The 22,469-nt window shown below is 35.1% G+C and overlaps 1 protein-coding gene across 11 annotated transcripts in view; it reads left to right on the forward strand.

The window, feature by feature from the left end:
- Positions 1–22,469, forward strand: part of TRPS1 (transcriptional repressor GATA binding 1) — a 257,926-nt gene that overhangs the window by 78,010 nt on the left and 157,447 nt on the right. For all 11 annotated transcript variants that reach the window (XM_047725096.1, XM_047725107.1, XM_047725101.1 and 8 more), the window contains one exon: positions 2,557–3,160. In XM_047725096.1, the coding sequence (XP_047581052.1) occupies positions 2,557–3,160 (604 nt within the window). The remainder of the gene's footprint in view (positions 1–2,556; positions 3,161–22,469) is intronic.

Below are 22,469 nucleotides of genomic sequence, written 5' to 3' on the forward strand. Positions count from 1 at the left end.
CTGTAGAAGTTTTAGACTTTGGAATTTTTTATACTCTTTGTACTTTTGGTTTTGTATAAAAGACCAGTTTGGGTAGAAGGAGCAGTGGCAATTGATAGTCTTGCTTTATTAGAAGGGATTCCCCTCAGAGGTTTCAAACAGAGACCCCACCGTGTCAAGGAAACCATAAATTTAGTGCCATAGTGGGCAGTGAACTTATTAGAACTGTCTAGGGGTAAAGGTTGATCAGAGCTGGAAAATGTGCTTCCTGAAGCTTGTTTGTTTAATTTGCATGCCTCAATAGATGATGTGTGGCGTACCTTCAGGAGGGTATTTCCTGGGTATGTTCTGATCTTTAACCATCCTGATAAATCCATTTTTCTCCGTGATAATTGAACACAGACATAGCAATTTTTTGTGAGGTTAGGAGTTTATCTCTCATTGGAGATATTCAAACACAGTTTTGCTGGGATGGATATTTATTTGAAGTTCCTGTAGGTTCTAGGTCCTAGGTTTTGAGCCTTGTCTTTTGAACTTTGTGATCTGAATCCTGTTTGGGGATTTCTGGCCTTGAACTTGGGGCAAGATTCCTACTCTTGGTCATAGACATCTTCTTCTCAAGGGTTAGGCTCCTTTCACTTGAGGAAATTAATTTTAATACTATATTTTTATGGTCGACTCATCAATAAATTATTTACCTTTGTTTATTTCCTTTTGCTTAATCTTTAATACTTAAACAGTGAAGAAAAATAGGAGACAAGATAGAAAACAATCTTCTGTAAAAAGTGAAAGTTAAATATCCATATTTATTCAACCAAATGTAAGCTGTTAATGATAAGATAATTTTGTACTGCATTAAGTACTCTCGACAAATACTGAGATTTTGTTACATATCATAATACCTTTGACTTTTGCTTCCTTAAAATACGAACATTCTTTTGGATTTTCAGCCATCAGCTCTCATAAAGGAATGAAGTTACTGAGTACAGAAACTGTTAAGGTCCCAGGTGACTAAAACATATATTTAACGATGCTCCTTCTGTGCCTGTAACTTTCCAATTGCTTCCTTTAACCTCTGAAGATACCTATCTGCCTCTTATCATGGTCTACAAAGCTCTAGATCACCCTTCTAGCTTGTTGATTGACATGTTTCCTCTTACTTATTCCTCTAAAGCAGCAGTGACCTCTGTTCAGTATTTCAGACTTGCTAGAATGTGCCTTCTCCCCCTTCCTCCTCCTCCAACAAGAATAGCTCCTTTTCATCCATTGGTTTTTCTCTCCCTCAGAAAGACCTTCCTGGCTGCTTACGTACCCCATCAACCCCATTACCATCCCATCCATAAAAGTTCTTGGCACATACCACTCTTTATATTTATTTATAATCTAATGGGAGGATTGCCCTTCCTGACTAGACTCTAAACACCAGGTGCACAAAGACTGGGTTTCTTCTGCATCCACCAGTGTGAACCCAGGGTCTGGCAAAGGAATTTGCGATGATCATCTACACTTATATGTATGTGCACATATGTGGTGGTAGCTTTAAGTAATAGTTCTCAAGACCTATCTTGTTATTTTAAGTTGGCAACGCATTGCATCAGTGAAGTAGCAAGTGTTCCACATGGAGTTTATTTAGAGAGCTGTACAAAGTTTTTATAAGTATGCCTTATTCCAAGTCACTTGTGTACCTTCCCAGTGTGTCTTTTAGGATACAGTGCCTCTGTTCTTTGTTAATCAAATATTTGTCTTAATATGACAGTGTTCCATCTTTAATAGCAGAGGATGCTATGAAATCCAGCAATAAGTTCTTTTTGTTTTATGCCTTTTGAAAAGAATACACACACACTCACATGTTCTTTATGAATGAATATATCCACATAACCCCAAACATGCTGCACACCCAGCAGACACCTCAATTTGTTGAATGTCCCTAAAGCCTCCTGGAAGAATTTGTCTTAAAAATCTTGAGCTTCCATACATATTATTTACTAGATTATGTAGATCTGTCAGCTGTATTTCGTTACCTAAACTGATTTAAGTTGTAAGATAGAAAAGAACACTGTAATCAAGTAGAATTTAATATGTGTAAATGTTATAGAAGTAACACTGGAGATGCATTTACATTTATAATGAAACAATAGCGATTTAGTTAAAAGAAAACAGGAAGTGAAAAGTCCACTGGTGAAATCAGTGTGAAAATATATGTGTCTCTTAAGTAATACAGAATTGGCGAACAGAGCAAGTCTTTCAATAATAAAACATACCAACCAAGTTTCAATGCAAATTGCTGGCGTGTGGACACATGAGGATGTATATGTGTGTCTACCCGTTATGGTTAATCCATCAAAAGGGAATGTCACATTCTATATATGGAACCAAAAATGCCAGTTAATTCCATTCCAACTTCTGGGTCTTGGGAATGGTGTATTTTGTCCTACCTATTACATTACGTGTGTCCTTAAAGACTGTTTTTTTGTTTTGTTTTGTCCTTAAAGACTGTTTGTTTGTTTTGTTTTTGTTTGTTTTCTTTTTTTAAGCCCTTCCAAAGGCTAGATTTCTAATGACTGTTTTCTTCTCCAGGAGAGCCCACAGCTGCTACAAATGCCGTCAGTGCAGCTTTACGGCTGCTGATACTCAGTCACTACTGGAGCACTTCAACACTGTTCACTGCCACGAACAGGACATCACTACAGCCAATGGCGAAGAGGATGGTCATGCTGTGTCCACCATCAAGGAGGAGCCCAAAATCGACCTCAAGGTCTACAGTCTGCTCAATCCAGACTCTAAAATGGGAGAGCCAGTTTCTGAGAATGTGGTGAAGAGGGAGAAGGTGGAAGATAAGGATGGGCTGAAGGATAAAGTTTGGACCGAGAGTTCAAGCGATGACCTTCGAAACATGACTTGGAGAGGGGCAGATATCCTGCGAGGCAGCCCATCCTATACTCAGGCAAGCCTGGGGCTTCTGACGCCCGTGTCCGGCCCCCAAGAGCAGACCAAGACTCTAAGGGATAGCCCCAATGTTGAAGCTGCCCATCTGGCACGACCTATTTATGGCTTGGCTGTGGAGACCAAGGGATTCCTGCAGGGGGTGCCAGCTGGTGGAGAGAAGTCCGGGACCCTCAGCCAGCCGTATCCTGCATCGGGAGAAAACAAGTCCAAGGACGAATCCCAGTCCCTGTTACGGGTAGGAAGGTTTAATTTTTAAATAATTCACCTATGTTGAAGGGGAAATGGGAGGACACATATTCTCTACATTTAGTATCATTTAGTATCATTTAGTCTTACACCTGAAACTAAATGGTCTCAGTCTGGGGTCTTATAAGGCCAAAGTGGTGGAGAGTAGCTTGTGTGTGTGTGTGTACACTCTACACGTCTGTGCTATGGTGGTGGGCAGTCACTTGTTTGCCACTGCTCTTAGCTCAGATTGGATGTTGGTTAATCATTCCTGGTGATTATGCAAAACACCAAGGCCGCATTTGGAGAAGGGAGGTTCAGAAACCCAGAAGATTGCACATCTGTTCCATTAAAATAGGTAAATGATTTTTAAATTTTAAGGTGGTGCCACAATGCATCTGGTTAACAGGAAAATTAGCAGAGATTTAAATCATTAGGAATGCAAAGCCTATGGTGAGAGGTTACTACGGAAATGTAGTTTTTTACAAACTGATGGTATAATTATGTACAAATGACAAGGCTTGTTGGTGTTTAGTTACCAAAAAGAGGGGAAGAGATGAGGTAGACCCAAGTGTGAGTGGCCTGAAGAGCATCCAAAGCAGAGAAAGACCCGTGCGTTTTATATGATCAGGCTTTCGTAGGGAGAAAGACATAGTTCCATGTGGAAAAACAAAACCTCTGAGAATGATGAGATCCTCGCTCTCTCTCTATGTAACAGTGTCAAGAAAATAGTCAGATTTTGAAAATTCACCAACTCTCAGTTAAGTGATGCTCGCTTTTTGCCTAAGGCACCACCACTTCGACATTTCACCTTGACTCTGAGAAAGTTTTGAGCATTCTGCATGATTTCCATGCTTTGTTGGTGCCTAGAAGGTAGGATCAGAAAGCAGCTAACCTTTATCAAAGATCCCGTTAGGAAGGCGAGGGCAGCCAGCCCAGTGGTTTGACCTACAGGTCAGAGACCACTGAGGTCTCTCTGGATCAATTCTGGAGAGAAGAATTTCTCCCTCCAAAGTCTGCATGGCTTCCCTCCTCTCATTTCCTGCAGATTCTCTGAAGCCTGTCTGTGCTTCTCAGGTTTCTCTAGTGGAGTTGAGAAATGCCTCTTAGAGGTGCACAGTTAATTATAAAATCTCTTCCCTTTCCTGGCTGCAGTCATGCCCTGAAGCTATGAGAAGGGCTTGAATGCAGAAGAGGCTATGCCCTTTGTACACGGAGAAACAAAGAATCCTTCCTGCAGAGAAGGCGCAAGTTGATTATAGGTAACTTTAAAAAGAAGAGAAATAGTTCTTGTGCCCTTCAAGAAGGGGGTTGAATTCAGGGAGCTTCTTTCCGATAAATATATATGGGGCTGCAATTATAAATGTTCATTATTTTCTTAGCATGTCAGGATTCTTCTGGTCTCAACTGGCTCATAGTTTCTGGTTATAAGACAGGAGTGATATGTCTCATATTTTAAATTTCATATTGCATCTTGAGAGTGTGTTGTAATTGGGTGCCTTAATGTCTGTATCACTAGAGCTCCCCACCCGTTTTTCGTTTTTTTTTTTTTTTTTTTCCATTTTAAAATCGTTTTCATCCATGTCATCCATGACATCTTCATTTGATTGGCTCTTTTAGACTATTTCTGGAATATTACCTTTTCTGCCACGTGTATATACACTAAGAGTTTGGAACGATCAGTCATTTTTTATGTGGTTGAGTCTAAAACCTGAGCCTGAGAGTGTTACATTTTTTGAGCAGACTGGGGATGATGATGCTTTTCTAAAAAGTTGTTTTTCTCAAGTCCTCCACTTCCTTAATTCCCTGACTTCAAGTTTCTGTTGCATCATTGCAACTGTTTCTTCAGTTCCTCACATTAGCTGCTGAAATATGAAATCTTCAGCCAGAGAGTGTTTCACTATATTCTACAAATAATCAAATTCCTAACCATAGGATCTGTGATCTTTAAAAGCGATCATCTCCTAAATTTTAAGAGATGATAAAATTTATGCATATGTGTATATATATGTATGTATGTATGTATGTATGTATGTAAAGTCTTGGATCATTCTTCCTTGACTTTTGTAAACTGTGACTCTTTAAAATTTATATTTTCATTGTATTTGAATAGTGCTTTTGGGAATCACCGATTTTATTGGCTATTTGGAATAGAAAGTGTAGCTGACTTAATTTGTGGAGTATTTAATGTATTAAGTGAATTAAAACTTTTTGATATACACATAGCTTAGCTGATCAGCTTTTTAAGACATTTCAGAGAATTAAAAAGCAGAGCCCATTCTGAATGTGAATTTGACAAGCATTCTACCTTGGTGGTAGAAATTGTTGTTGCTGAGTTATCATAGCAAATTCACACTTCTCAGTTCAATCCTCTGCCATCAATAAGGAAGAACCCAGCAGAGTATCACCATCATATTTACTGAAGGTAAAAACACTGCGCTTTAATTTTATAGTTGTAGGGGTCTAGTTATTAGTGAAAGTGTCCTATAAAAGTTTATAAATACCCAGTAAAAATACGCAAATGCAATTTACGTGTTGTGAATGGAAATACAGGTGTCTGTAAATCTATATCTACAGAATATAATACTCATAATTTGCGTATAAATAGTCTGGAACTTGAACTTATCCTGCTATTTGGCATGTTTATTTAGAAATAGTATACACTTTGAAAATTGGTTTTAAAAGTCATTTTATTAAATAGTGCAAATAGTGTAGACTTAATAAACTGTACTTATAAATATTTATACATGTAGTTCCTAATATTAAAAGTAAAAATTTGACTATCAGCTGACTGCTGTACAGATTGATAATGAGAATTAAATATGTGAAATCTGTGCAGGAAAAAATGTTAATTTAAAATAGTTCAACCCTATGCTGGTTAATAGTGGAAACATTTTTAAAGAGCAGGCTGAATGTATTTAGGGCCATTCACAAAGTACAAAATGATGGTTGCTTTCTGGAGACTGGTCTTTCTGATACGTGTTTTTAACTGGTTTCAGTTATGAAATTTTGCCGCACTCAAAGTGAGGTAGGAAATAGGAGAATCACAGAGAAGAACTAAAATTTGAAAATATTTTCTCATTAGTTTTTTTTCTTTTCTTTTTGTTTTGTTTTACATAGGTTAGTTAAGTGTTTGGCTTTCAGTTTTGTGTTCAATAGCAGATCATTTATGTATATTTTCATGTAGTGAATGTCTTGTATTTTTCCTCTGTTACCAGTGTGGAATTGATATGGTTACAAAACATTTTAAATTGTGTATGTGATCTGTGTGGACCACTGTGCTTTGAGGATAGCAGGGGGCACATTAACATAAGCTTTATCTTGTAAATTGCCTTATGAAAATTAGTTTTTTGTTGTGAATTAACTACCTCATATTTCTGTAAAACCATTGGTTTTTTTTTTCTTTCTTTTATGAGGAGGAAGAAACATTAAAGACTTTAGACTCTGCTAGAAATAGTCCCAAGTTTATATGAAAACCTTGTTACTCTTCAAAAACTTCTAGAAGGATTTTATAAACATGAAGAAGTTCCTGAAAATGTTTTGAAAATGCAGTCTTTTCATTTAATTTAAGATTTGGCTCTGTGAAGAGGTTAACATATTTAACATTTTCTGTGCTAAAAGCAAAAGTTTTAAATATTCAACTTGATGCTCCTTTCTCATGTTAAACTAAACAGGGTCAGGTAGTCAGAAGGCGGTACAATGCTGTGCCTTTTTCTGGCCAGTTTCTTCTATGATGTATATTTACACAAAGGTATTTATCTATTCATTTTGTAGACAGACTCATAGAATGCAACTATATTAGTTTTATGATTTCCTGCATAAAAAATTCCAGATCTCACTCTTCAAATTGACATTTTAGATTGGATTTTACAACGTAGAGAGCTGTGTCTTTTAACTGATAACTACATTAATAGGAACAAAGCATCTGTCATTAAGTTTCACAAAGATTTTGCCAATATCAAATGCAGTTTTTCATTTAATGAAATGCAGAAGTATAATTGGGTTTAGATAGGAAATGTGTAAGGGGAGTTTATGGCAAATCCACATCCAGGTAAACATCTGCGTGTCATAGTAGGATAACTCAACTGTTCTGATTCTCCCTTATTTTCAGATGCCCTAGTTATCAGTCCACTTTCTTCATGCATCTAGGGGAAAAATAATTTTAGATTACAGTATAAATTTATTTAGGGAAATCTACCCATTTCAGTGCATACTTTTCACACCAGTTGGTTTTGGTGGAGACCTTCAGCCGTGGGCTGTGGGAGTTCCAAGTTCTGGGAGTTGAGTTCCATGTTGAGCCACTGACTCTCAAAGGCAGGGCCTCCCAGGATCTCCGTTCATCCCACTCTTGGGATTAAAATGCCTGCCGTCCTCACAGAAGTGCTGTGCAGCTTAGTTAATTACTGTTTGTCAGGCCATTTGAGATCGTCAGATGCAGGGTTCTAGATAAGTGCAAAGTAGTATGATTATTTGTTCATTTTGTAAATGTGATACCAAGACAGCACAAAGTAGATGTTATTTTCCGCTTGCTTCAGTGGTGTTAAATTTATAGTTTAAAGATTGTTGATACCGGACAGTCTATTGAGATGCAAAAATGTTCTTTTGGGGACAGTCCATTGGCAGCCAAACAGACGTTCAAACAAGCGACAATGTTGAATGCCTTTACAACTAGTGACAGAAGATCGCAGGAACTTTTTCTAACTAAAGATGATTTCAAGGGAAAAGCCCGATAGTGGTTTTTTTTCTTCATGTTTAATGAAAATAAAACAGTTTCTCAATTATCTGCAGGTAGTAGTGATGTTACGTAACGTTTATGTATATAACTCTTTCTGACTCAGTTTGGACATTTACCTATGGATGTACTTAATCCCAAAGAGAACTGACTATACCAGGAAAAATGGCAAAGATACACCTCCGTAATCACTGGTTATGAAACTTGTAGTTTTTAGGGCACATTGATAAATTCTTTCTTTAGGTAACTGCGGATACTTGATTTGATATTTGAATAAAGTATTTAAAACCATTTACTAAATCCAGAATTAACAATCTTTGTATATATCTCTGTTCTTCTGCCTTGCATAAGACGCATTTCTGTTGTCCACCAGTTAGGAAAGGATATGGTTTAAATTCAAATGTAACATACATTTATTTAAAAAATACAATCCATTAGTTGACTTAGTTGAGTGTAGCAGTGAACATGACCATTTTGTTTTTATTGAATAAAAACTAGGTAGCTTGAATTTTTTTTTCTTCACTAGTTATTCATCTTTTATATTTTTATACCATTGTGACGGTTGATCATAACTAAAAAAAGCCAATTTGATATATGTATGTTTGGTTTTATTGGCTTGACCAATGAGATTTTCTTTTATTCTTATTTCTTTTTTAAAAATCAGCTCCATTGACTCAAGTATTTTTGTAGGCATTTTTTTTTTTCCTTTTTGTAACCTAGACTTTTTGTGAAGTCTGGCATAGTTCTGCTGGCGCAGGTTTGTAAAGCAGGGGAAGCAGATGTATCTTTTAGTGAATTGGGCTGTAAGTTTGTGGTTGCTGTGAAATGGTATCCTTCAGCACACTATCTGTTAATTATTTCCTGTATAACTATCTTTTGCTTGGCTTCCTTTTCTCACAGACTGCATGAGTCAGGAGATAACAGGTCCCCAAAAGGAACCCATTGTTGAATGTTCTTTCTTAGATGTTGGAAATGAAGAGTATATAGAAGGTGGCCCAAGTTTCAGGAGCAACAGATGGAGAATGATTCAAAAGTGTGTCAGCCATGGGCTGCACAGCCTTGATGTGAATCTGGTGTTTTTCTGGCAAAGTCCGATCCGAGGGACGGATTTAACAGAACTGTTGATTCCCTAAAATGCCAGGAAATTTTTTTATTTTGGATTTTTGTATATTTTGTTATTTGATGTCAACAAAAGAGTAAATATTGTTTCCATTGTCGTATTCTTTACCCTCTTTTCCCTTTGACTGTCTTTGGGAACTTTCATTAAGTATTTACACACAAAGACACTGATTACTAGAATGGTATATTGGTTAACTCCAGGAAGCTTGGCAGGCAGGATACTGCTGCATCTAGTTGCGTTATGAGTTCAAGGAGATGCAAATAATACCCAGGAAGTTTGAAGAATCTGTTTCTTTAATTTTGGTGAAGCAGCATTCTCATTTATAGAAGTTTGTAATTAAGTATGATTTGTACATAAAATAGAACCAGGAATATGACTTTATTTTGGGACAAAAATCCAAAATACTTTATCTTAAGGCGTATTTTTTTCTGTTATTAGTAGTTAGGAGTGAGGCAAAGGAATCTTTTGTTTTTGTAAGTACAGGACTTTTGTGATGTGATAAATTGAGTGGTTGGTATCATTATTTATGTCAGAATGATCAAATAGCTCCCACACATAATTTTACATGTTAACATTCCTCTTTAAAAAGATAGTTTCTCAGTTGAGATGATTTACTTTCGGCATAGTAATTATGAAAGCGACAAACCATCTTATACGCTGGAGGTTTACCTATTAGTAACATCATGATTAACCAGAAAAAGCTAAGGATATGTAGATATATTTTTAAAAGACAAAATATATTTTATAGTTTTTACTAACATTTAAAAAAAGATGAGTCATGATTATAAGTCAAACTTTTATGAGAATTTGGATACAGGCAAAGGTTTTTAAAATAGTCATTTAATAAGCACAGTATTGTGTTTAAAAAAATGATGAGATTCATGACAGTGTGGTTTATTGAATTCCACATGCCTGTTGTGTTGTATTTGTTATATTTTGTTTACATTTTGGTATTCAAGACTTATACTGAGTCATGAAAAAAAAAAGTCTTGGTAGAGAATGTCCCATAAAATAATCTGTTCTCAGGGAATCAACTTTAGGTGTTTAGTCAGTAATGCAGTGGACATCATGAGAATACCTCCTAGCTCCCCAATTTGAATTCTTGATGCAGAAGAACAAACCTGGGGAAACTGGGTTAGAACAATTCTATGTGAAAGCATGTGAAAAATAAAGAATTTGGTTGATGTAGATGGATACTTCTAATTGATTGCCAAGTAATTTAGCATTTCATTTTCTAGGATTAAAAGTTTACAGCCTTACCATTTATTTATTATTGAATTAACAACTTTCATCCTCACCAAACCCTTTGAGGTTGAAGCATTATTATCCTTTTTATTTAGGTAAAGAAACTGAGGCAGGGAGATTAATTAATTTGCCGGAGGCCACTCCACTTTTAATGGCAGAGGTGCAGTTTTGATACTGACAGCTGGACTGTGGCCCATGCTCCTACCCATTGCATGGCCTCCTTTGACTCTGTGTGATCGGTTAATAAATGCTTGGGGAACTTGGCAATTTCAGAATAATTTATTCCATCTAAACATATAGTCTTTGTGTGTTTTGTGTCCAAAATGGAAAAATCACTTTTTGAAAATGATGCAAATGATAGATGCTTTTCGAAAAAGAAGTGTTGGGGCACCTGGGTGGCTCAGTGGGTTAAGCCTCTGCCTTCGGCTCAGGTCATGATCTCGGGGTCCTGGGATCGAGTCCCGCATCGGGCTCTCTGCTCAGCGGAGAACCTGCTTCCTCCTCTATCTCTCTCTCTGCCTGCCTCTCTGCCTACTTGTGATCTCTCTCTGTGAAATAAATAAATGAAATCTTTAAAAAAAAAAAAAAAGAAAAAAAAAAGAAAAAGAAGTGTTATGTGTTTGACCATATAGAACACTGAAGAAAAGGAAAATCGGTCGTGAGTCCAACCCACAAATACTTTTCTATTCATATATATATATATATATATATATATATATATATATATTTCTAATTTATTTTTTATATGCATGCAGATATATATTTTATTCAAGTAGAGGATTATTGCCTCACTCCTTTTTCCATTTAACAATAAGTGGTGGACATCTTTTCCCATCAACAAATATAACTTAAAATATTTGGTTTAGTGCCTCCATGTTGTGCCATGAAATAGTTACATAAAGTGCTCAGTAGATCACCTACTGATAAACGTTTAGGCAATTTCCAATTTTTAGTTATAAAGAAACTTTGATGAACCTCCTGGTATATGTTATTTTATTGTTTTATTATTTCCTTAGGACAGTTTCTTATCATTGCAGTTACCTGAGTGAGAAAATACATGTCTGATAACAAATAATGTTCAGTGTCCACCACCTTCTAAATGGGTCATTTTTAAAATACAAAATAAATTCATTCACAAATAATATCTTAGAAATATTTAATTAAGGATTAACTGTTAAACTGCAAATTGACTTATTTAATGATGAATGCAGATAATTAAGGAAAAGGCAAATAATCTTTAAGAGCCTTTTCTTACCATGTTTGTGGTAAATAACAAATGACCAATAGCTAGGGCTGTGGTGTGATACGCTTATATATTACACATGCAATGAAGTTTATTTTGTAGAGAAACTTATTTTCAAGCAGGACCCATTTTCTTTAGCAGAGTTGAGTCATGGGCAGTCAACTCAGATGGGCTTGCCCTTTTCAGGGAAGAATTGCTTTTTTTTTCCTTGTTTTCACTTTGTCCCATGGACAGTGTTCTTCTATGCTTCATAATTTCTCAACCCAGTTTTAAAGTTTGTACTTTCCTTGTGTGTGTAATAGATTCAGTGGTAATGGTGTGGGCTTCAAGGGAATATAACAGAGAAGATGTTGGGTTTTTTCTTTAAAATATGGAAGTTAATGATTTTTCATTTCCGTGTTTTGCTGAAATATTTATATTGATTCCGTTAGAAAGTATTTTTCTTTTATAAGATTTTCAGAGTGTCAGCTAGAACATTCTTTATTATTTCTTAATAAAGTATTAAAAGGACAGGAGCACAAGAATACTTTCTCAACTAGCATTGAGCCTGTGCTTGTTATATGCCACAGATAGAGTTTCAGGCTATTCTTACCAATTAATAACACTGAGAAAAACATGTATGATGTCATTTATATCTACAAGTTAAGGCTACTCACGTATGGGATTTGGAAATGGAAATATTACATTTAAGATAGCTGTTCACTTAAAAATAATTTTTTTTACAGACTGAGTATAGGACTTTAAAATTTCTTTCCTGGTACATTAAAAAATAAAAATGGTTTCATTTACGTATAACTTTTTAGAAGCATATCTGTTTTGCAAAGTGTGAAGCAGTGCTGGCCATATTTTAGGAGATACATGTGTTTGTTTTACCGCATTCTTTACAACCTGAAACTTTCTTCATAATTCAAGAAAACCCATCTGTTTCGGCTGAATTATATAACTTATTCAAAAGAAGTTGGAGGTCTCTAAAATGTGGATTGTCTAGATAGGATACACACACACACACACACACAGTATTTATATATATAAATATATGATGATTTTTAAAATCAGATAGAAATTTAGAGCTTGCCTCAAATTCATATGTAATGTCAATATTTCTGAAGACTCCAAAATAGATCCTAATTATTCTTTGAGTAGGATGTTCAGGATGGGGTTTGGCAGTGGGTGTGGCCCCACCTTCATAGGCGGTCTCTAGCTGTGATTCAAGCATCACTGGATTTTATTTTCTGGTAAAATTAGATTTCATGTTTTCTTTTTACTCTTCCCTTGTGATGTAGTGGAAAGAGGACTGGATTTTGGAGGCAAGGAGGTTTTGTGTTCTAGACTCACTTTGTGACTAACTAGCCATGTGACAGTGACTGAGTCATTCAATCTTTGTGCACTATTTCCTTTGGAAAAATATAAAGATTGAAATATACAATTACTCATCTCTTTAAAATTTTAAGTTCTAGGGCCAAGTCAATTTTCTGTAAAACCTTAAACTTCCAGGTCTGTGATTTGATACCTGAAGCAACTTAAAGACAAAAATCTTATATTTTGGACTTAGTACTGCTGGTGTCCAAAGAGATACCACATATTTGGTATGTGCATTCTTAAATCAGATTTCCTTCTCATGGCTGAGAATCTATAAATTATGGGGAAAAAAGCACTGTCATAGTATAATCTGCAGTCTTCAACAATTATATTCCTTGGGCTTTTTGAGCTTATCTCATACAAGAAAAGCTCAGTCTTTCAAAATAAATTGTTTCAAAAATAATGTTATTAAGGGATTGCTTGTATATGATGATAAAGGGAAGTTATGTACAATAAGAAATAAAATAATTCTGGAGAGAACAGGACATGTTTAAAGTCTCTTTCCTCAGTTTCTTGGCATTGAGCGGTGATGCCTGTTTTGTTCAGTCAGATGTTCAAATCAGAGTTTTGGATGCAGAAACTAATTTTAGTAGGTGGGGTGCAAATTTCTTATGAGTCCGTGAATAGACTCTAATCCCAGCTGTTTCATTACAATTATAAAAATAAAATTGGCTGTGAATCATTCAAACTCTATTTAATGGATGTGAATAATTCAGTTTTGTCCCACTGAAATCTTGAAACTATAAACCTATCTTAGATTTTTTTATGTTCTTTCGCAGTTAGTATCCCATTATTCACGTATGACTTACTTAAAGTGTCAGTGGTCATGATGAAAATGACTATATTTCCACTCAGTTCCTGTGGGTTTTGGGAGAGGAGGTGGACCTTAGGATGAGGTGATGGATGAAATGGAGAAAGAAATTAGGAAGAGTCTACAAAAAAGAAAAGGATGTTAAATTAGTATTTTTTGACTATTTCCTTTCCCATTAAAATATATATGCTCCTTATAGGCATTTTAGAAAATATAAATAAGAAAAAATAAGAGAATAACTACTTGACACTTTAGTGTATTCTTTTCTGGAGACAGACAAACACACATACACACACCTACACTCATAAACATACATACAAATGTAGGTTCATAGTCTTGTTGTTAAATAACCTTCAGTTTTACTTTATAATAAATTATAAACTTTTTTCCATATTAGTATATATCTGCTACATCATATTTATTGACTTCATAGTTTTTCCTTATATATTGTACTAGTTGTTCTAGAAAAGATGATTATTGATTTCTTGTGTTTGGACATTTAAGTAATTTCCAGTTTTTGCTGTTATAAATAGTGTCGTATTGAATATCCATGGAGCTAAATAATTATATCTTGCTTGCAATTTTAAATTGTTAGAATTGATTTCTGTATAATCAGGTGCCTCTACGGGATGGCACAGTGGCAGAGTTTATTGGCAAGTATAAGTTACTTTACTAGGCTGTGTATATATACTCTTGGGAAATAGAAAAATAGTATCATTTCTTGACTTTAAGTAATTAGAATTACCTCACAGTGGTAGCTAAGAAGTAGAAACCCTAATGTTTTCTTTGAAGGTTGTTATAGGGGAAAAAGTTAATATGATGGTTTGAATAAAGTGCATTTCTGAAACACCAACAAATAACTAATCAGGCAGTCCTTTTCACATTTGCATGTTGAAAGAAGACTCCTTAGTTACCTTGGTATTCAAAGACTATTTAAATAGTATATACTGAAGTGAGTCTTATAAGGTAAAAGAAAGAAAGAAAGAGAAATAGATAGATACAGATAGACTATATCAAGGGATTTAGCTGTCTCCAAACCTTCTTAAAATTAGTATGTTTTAGTGATCACATGAAGTTGATTTGATGCTAATAGTTACTCAGTGAAGTGTTAGGTACACAAACTCTATTTTGAAATATTTGTATTTATTTTAATTTACTTAAGTCATTTACATGGTTAATTGTAAAGTAAGAATAAAAGTCAGGTGTTAAAGCGAAGTGTAGAGGACTGTTCTAACCTCCATCTCTTTTCATTCATTTTTCCAAGCATCTTACTGCTGTTTGCAAAGTCCTTTCATAATACGAGAGACTGGTTGTGTTTCTAGTTCATGAAGCTTCAACAAAATACCTCTTTGTTTTGTTTGGGTGACTCAAGTGCATATTTGGTTGTGTCTATATTTAACTGTGCTAATACTCATCTGGGTTCAAGATTTACTTTCAAAGAACCGACATGCACTAGACCAAACTAACCTAGACTCCAAAAGACTTGAAAGAAATAGAAATCCAAAATAAAATACAACTTAATAGAATCATTCCTTGACATACTGGTCTCGAACTTTTCTTGTCATCCAATAAATGATAGTTCAGCACCTACTACGTTTCAGAAACCATGAAAAATGCTATAAAGGGTATGACTGAGTAAATCAGGATTCCTACCTTCACATAATATACAGTCATAAGTAATAAGACAGGTATATGGACAAGTATAGTGTAGATAAGACTTCCATAAAAGGCAATAGGAGAGAGAAGAGCAGAGGTATTTGGGTGTTTAAAGAGAAACAGATCACATTCAGTTAAGTGACTAAAGATAGTTGTCATGAAGAGTTTTCTGAGCTGGTTTTTGAGAAGAGCCTGGGCTTTCAGCAGGTGTATATGATGGCATGGAGGGCAAATATGTAGCTAGAACAATGTGAGGTTATATTAGAAAACTTTAAGGATGTAGATAATAGAAAAGCTTGACTAAAAGGTATGTGCAGTATAGTTTGGTGAGCCAAGACTCGGCATATAGGTTAGGAAAATTTCCTTAAATGTTATCCAAAAAACATGATTTCATAAAGAAATAGAGAACAATCATGAGTTTTGGAGCCAAGGATAACTTGATCAAAACTTTAATGAAGTTAATATGGCATTTTATAGGGGTGCTTGGGTGGCTCGGTGGATTAAGCCTCTGCCTTCAGCTCAGGTCATGATCCCGGGGTCCTGGGATCAAGCCCTATATCAGGCTCTCTGCTCAGCGGGCAGCCTGTTTCCCCTCCCCCTCTCTGCCTGCCTCTCTTCCTACTTGTGATCTCTGTCAAATAAATAAATAAAATCTTTAAAAAAAATATGCCATTTTACATAGGAGACTTATCCAGAATCAGGGTGAGGGAGGTTTATTAGTAGGCTAATCTTTTACCCTATGACTTAAAAAGAGTTCACACTAGGATAGTGGTAATGAGAAATGATTTCCACAGATATGTTAGATGTAGAATCTCTAAGAGTTTACATGTGTTGGTGACCAAGAGGAGGGAAGTTATGATGAATGAGGCTTTGAGTTTGGAAGAGGAGTCTAATAATAGCTAACAATCAGTAATTACTGTGGGCCAGGCCCTGTTCTTTATCTGTAGTAACTCACTGAATCTTCACAATAACCCCATAACATAGATGCTACCTTTAATTTCATTTTATAGAAGAAGGTAGAGTCTCATAGATGTTAAAGTTCCTTGCCCAAAGTCATCATCGGCTAGTTAGAGATTGGGTTGGGCTAGATCAATGCCCATTAGTCTGGCTTTTTTTTTTTTTTTTTTGAAAGATTTTATTTGTTTGACAGAGAGAGAGAGATCACAAGTAGGCAGAGCAGCAGGCAAAGAGAGAGGGGGAAGCAGGCTCCCTGCTGAGCAGAGAGCCCGATGTGGGGCTCGATACCAGGACCTGAGATCATGACCTGAGCTGAAGGCAGAGGCTTAACCCACTGAGCCACCCAGGCACCCCATAGTCTGGCTTTAAAGTCCACATTTCTTACTATATTGCTTTTGGATGAATGGTAGTGTCATTAGCAAAACTCTAGAGTCAACTGTTTTTTAAGTGTAAAATAATGAGGCTAGTCTTAAACCTACAAAGTTCGCGGAACATTAAGGTGAAAGTTTCTAATGGATAGCAGGAAATGGTATCAATTACAGGAAATACAGGATTTGAAATGACATAAATTAATTGACATTCATTTAATAGAGCTTATATTGAAAGCTAGTTTGTACAAAATATTCTAGGAGTAATATCAGATAATATGGACATGCTGTGGACACTGATTCTTCAAGTCATTTGCAAACCAGTAGGGGAGATAGTGTTCAGAAAAAAATGATTGTAATATAAGAAAAGGAGAATCAAGTGCTAAGGAGTGAAACAGATAAAATGTGGTATTTTATTTTATGTATTTAAAAATTTTTAGAGGAAGATGTGACCTCTGCTTAATTTGCCCATCAAGGAAGGCTTTCTGGAATAGATTACTTATCAGTTGGTTCTTGAAAAGGGTTGGAGTTTGAATAGATGGAGATGGATGGAGCAGGGGGTTACTGGGGTACAAACAACAAACAAACAAATAAAAGGAAACTTTGGTGTTTGGAAAGTTGAAGAATCAAAGTCCTAAAGTCTAAAGAGAATACAAGTAGAAGGTGAGCTTTGTTACTCCAGCAAAAAAAAAAAAAAAAAGGTATAGTGGCCGAGCCCCCCTCTAGAGTGAAAGTTACTATTTTGATATTTATGAGATCAAATTTTAAGATCCTCTGTGTATGGCAAAATCTTCTAATTGATAGGATTTAGAAATTCACAGAAACACATGCCTCAAGGGTCTTATTATTTACATGCTAAATCAAAAGGAAAGAGTAAATTTGAGAGCGGAGTTGGGTATTTTAATCAAAGTCTGAAGTAAGAATTTAATAATTTCATAAATTAATGTAAATAAGCTTCAGAAAGTTTTTAAAAGTATATACGTATGGTTTATATAAATATGTATATGGTATGTGTACGTAAATTATTCTTTTATCCAAATATAAGTTAAAATAACTCAGGGCCATTATTTTCAAATTTAAGTGAAAAATATTTTTGAATATTGTCTAAAAACATAAGCCATATATACTATACCAATTTGAACGATTCATTATATATAAGAACTATTATATTTTAGTTTTATGTATTGTTGTTCTGATTTATTCAGGGATTATTTGTCCTGAATTTAATCCATGGGCTCATTTTCATGTCCTATTTTTAATGTCTTATTTTGTCATTGAGAAGAAAGGGAGATTCTTGCTTGTAATATGTCACCTGTTGTTTAATGGCTAAAACTGTTACATATCTTAATACTGTATTACATTAAGTCATTTTAAAAGCATTGCTTTCCCTTTTGTTTAGAATTCCTACAGTCTCTGAGATATTGGTAGGGGGTTAATGGAAGTCTTGATTAAAATCTTCCAAGCTTTAAGGCTTTCAGTTCCTGTAAACAATTTGGATCTGAGAGATAGGCTTTTATATATATATATATATATATATATATATATATATATATATATATGTTTTTTTTACTAGTCTATTTACTGATTTAATATTAAGAAAAATCATGTTTTTTCTTTTACTGTATTTTCATACATATAAGTTAAATGTATTTTTTAGAAAATCAACCATCATCCATTGTATGATGATCACAGAATTTTGACAGTTAAGTTCAAAAATTCTCCAAAGACACAGCATAATCATTTAAAAGTAAAGAAGCTGTCTGTAGTATACCAATTTTCCATTATTTAAAATGCCTTTCAAGTTTTTATATCTAGACTGCTTTTTTTTTTTTTTAAAGATTTTATTTATTTATTTGACAGAGAGAGATCACAAGTAGACGGAGAGGCAGGCAGAGAGAGAGAGGGAAGCAGGCTTCTTGCTGAGCAGAGAGCCCGATGTGGGACTCGATCCCAGGACCCTGAGATCATGACCTGAGCTGAAGGCAGCGGCTTAACCCACTGAGCCACCCAGGCGCCCCTAGACTGCTTTTTTTTTAAGTGGTTTTTTTTGTTGGTTTTTTTTTTTTGTTTTTTTTTTTCCAAACTTGCAGGATCATGAACTCTAATCATGAGTTTATGAACCTAACTTGCTCCATAACAGCTAATCAAACTCTGGGTGGATAGAAGTCTCTGAGATTGGTAGAAGTTTTCGCATAGTTGAGATTCACATTTGGAGTCATTAATACACATTTGGAGTCATTAATTATCTATCTTTTCACCAGCCCAGACTGGTTCTGCCTTTCTAGGATGATCAACTGCACAATATTCAGGATCACTCAAAAGTCTCAGTCATTCTATTTTTAGCAAACCCGAAGAGTCTTCAGACATGGCAGGTTTGCATGGGATTGACTTGGCATCCCTGTAGTTTCTAATCCTTATGATTTTAGTGTCTGAATTTCACTGCGATGATAAAAATGGGATTTTTGTGATATTCCCTGGGGCTGAAAGTGAGATCCATTGAAGTGTGTGTGTGTGTGTGTGTGTGTGTACGCACCTCTGTTTGAGGTTTTTCCTCTGAAGCAAGGGACATTTGGACAAGTTTAGGACAGAAGAGAATAAAGATAGTAGAGAAACAACAAATGCCAGGTCTAATAATTTAGCCATTTGTGAATTTTTCTCTCTTAGTAGATTCCAGTCTCCTGAGAGAGAAGGACTGTGCCATTTTTATATTTCTATTTCTCATCTGCTCTGCCATGCTCATCTCTTAGGAGGTGTAGAATCAATATATTCTTAATTGACTAGAATTCTATGAAGACATATGCACTTTTTAAAAAATTTTGGAAAACCATATCCTAATTTCTGCATAGGCCTGCAATGTTGCTTGTATAATTTTTCTACCATAGTTTATACAAATTACATAGTTTATTACAAACTGATTAATCTTCAGATTCTCTTCAGGATCAAGGGATTAGGTGAGCTATTTCTTATGTGCAATTTTTTTCAATAACCATTAAAGTTTAATATTATTTAGTGAATTGCTTACTTTGGAGAAAAACAGTTATAGCAATTTGGGGTTCATAGAAATTTTAAAAATACTTGAGGTTTACTGAGCCACTTTTAAATTTGATTTTTTTTTTTTTTTTTTTTGTTATCTGAAAGAAATTTCTCAGGGCTCACAAATTTTTTGATACAGGAATCTAGAGAAGCAGTCTGGCACTGTGTTCTAGGCTTTTAAAGAGTTTGAGTAAAACCTAAAAGGTTTGTCTTTATTTTTTAAATCACAAGTCTAATATTCATTTTCTTTTGAAAACAATTCTAGATTTGATTTTGGTTGAAGTAATTATTCTTATGCACAGCTAATAGTAGAGCAGGATGTTCAACATTGTTCAATCTAAAATGTTGGAAGAAAGTTTCACCATACTTCTGTACTGCTCCCTTCTAAGGAAGGGAATCTTTTAGAACATAGGGTTCTGGGCTCAGGGTAAGAGGAAGTGTGCAGGAGAATCGTTTATCCCAGTAATTTTATAACTAAGTCAGGGAATCAAAGGTTTACAGCCTGGAAAGTGTGATAGGAAGAAGAGAAAGATATTCATCTATAGTATTCCTGGATTTTGAAAGCTGTTGTGGACCCAGGAACGCACGTATTGTTTGAATTACGAACCCAACCTCATCATCTTAATCTCCTGGCCTTGAAGAGAGGAATAGAAGTTCTGGGTTCTATCTGTGGAATTGAAATTGGTAGAGGCAGAGAGTTTTGTTGGAGTTCTTGGTTGTTTTCTTGGCTCTTTAGGAAATGAGGGAGAGGAGGGAGAAAGGGTCTAGCTGTGTGCCAAAGGAAACTGGTCAATGACTCCTTCTTAGAGTTGAGGATTATGAATTGTTCCTACACTACAGTGTCTGCCTGGTACCAGATTCATGAACTTTCAGGATTGGAATCTGTGCAGAGAGGGAAGGAATGGTGAAGACAAAGTCAGGAAAGTCTTTTGCTATTATCTTTTCCTCTGCAGTTGCTTTGTTTGGATGGTTTCAGTGGTCTTAAGGTGATGTAGTAAGTCATTTGCAGGAAATGAAACTCCAGTTTCTTTTTTTTCCTCAAAGGCTAATCTGATTAGCTCTAAAACATTTGTTCATCTGTTTTATTCAGTATTTGAACTATGCCTATGGAAGACATATGGATTTAAATAGTACTTGGCTTACCATCTGCTGATAAGGGAAAGTGAGATGCTAAATCAGAGTGGCAGGAAAGTCTATTTCAGTAGAAGCTATTTCGATCTGAAATATTGTAGGCAACTCACAGAGTATTTTAATTGGGATTATATTGATGTGTGTTAGTAAAAGGAGCACATTTGCTGATAGGGTTCAACTTATATAATCATTAAATTTATATGTCAGTTTAGAGATGTGAAGCAATGTGAAATTTTGATCCCATTAATTATAGATTTTTTTCCCTTAAAGTAGTCATTTATGGGAAAACCTTTGGGATGCATTTATTTTAGCAGAATGCTCTATTTAATATCCCCTGGTTGGAAATTGGAACACAAAACATCAACTTTTCAGATAAATTTATTAGAAATTCAAAAAAACCCATAATTTATTCTAATACAGTGCTCATCTGTTGAATATTTTTATGGTAAACTACATTTTGAAAATCTAATTTTACCTTGGGAAGATTAGAAAGAAGAAAAAGAAGATATCTCTTTTTATGGTGATAAAATGTAAACTGCTGATATATAATGCTGAAAAATTCATAATTATGCCATATTTATATTTCAGGTTAAAATTCTGAGAAAGTAGAATCATCCAAGCATTAAGAATGATAGGAAATATAATCAATCATATATACATATGTGTATATGAATATATGCATATATATATATATAATATATGTATATAATTTTGATAAACCAGGTTTATTTTTGTTTTTCAGATTAATTGGTCATTCTTCCTTAAAACATGTGTCTGGCATTTCAGTTTTGATTGAAGTAATACAAGGGTCAGTAACACATGGTTTCTGCCCTCTGGGAGGACACACAGTCAAAGATGGTTCCTCTGCATGTCCATGTTTATGCTAAGCATCTTCACAGGCATCATGTTGGCTAATTCTCTCAACAACGCTGTGACGCTGAACATTTGCAACTCCATTTAATGAAGAGAGTAAGGTCTGAATGTAATGCCTGAAAATAACACAATTAGTTTCATTAAGTTTAAAGATTATATAGCAAGTTCCTGTCGTGCACTGGGCTCTGTGCTAAGTGCTAAGAAGTGCAAGATGAATAAGACAAAGTCCTTGCCCTTGAACACGGTCTATGAGGAGACAGAAACGTAACGGGATGATTTTTAATGTGAAGTAGAAAGTATAGGAGCAGAGAAAGACTCAGAGCACGCAGCTGTCTTGGCCTGGGAGGTCCATAAGGACTTATAGGGGAAGATGGTGCCTGAGCTGAATTTCGGTTTAATAAATAGAGATGGAATGGGAGACCCTGGCCAAGAATTCATACTAGTAAAGTACTAGAGTCATGAACCAGCGTACAAGCAGTTTATCTAGTACTTACTGTGCAGTCCAGTAGTAACTGCTCACATGTGACTACTGAGCATTTGAAATGCCACTAGTCTAAAATGAAATGTGCTGTGTGTATAAAACACATACCAGATTTCTAAGATTCAGTATGAAAAATTAATATTAAGCTGTCACATTAATAATGTTATAATAATTACATTTTGAAATGACAATATTTTGGATATATTGGTTTAAATTAGACGTAACAATTTTACTTAGATTCAGTGAATTTAACTCACTCATTTAACAAATTAGAGATGGTTCGGTGTTTGGGAAACTTGAGGATTTCTCC

The sequence above is a fragment of the Lutra lutra genome, chromosome 4 (genome assembly GCF_902655055.1).
Source record: "Lutra lutra chromosome 4, mLutLut1.2, whole genome shotgun sequence".
Classification (NCBI taxonomy): domain Eukaryota; kingdom Metazoa; phylum Chordata; class Mammalia; order Carnivora; family Mustelidae; genus Lutra; species Lutra lutra.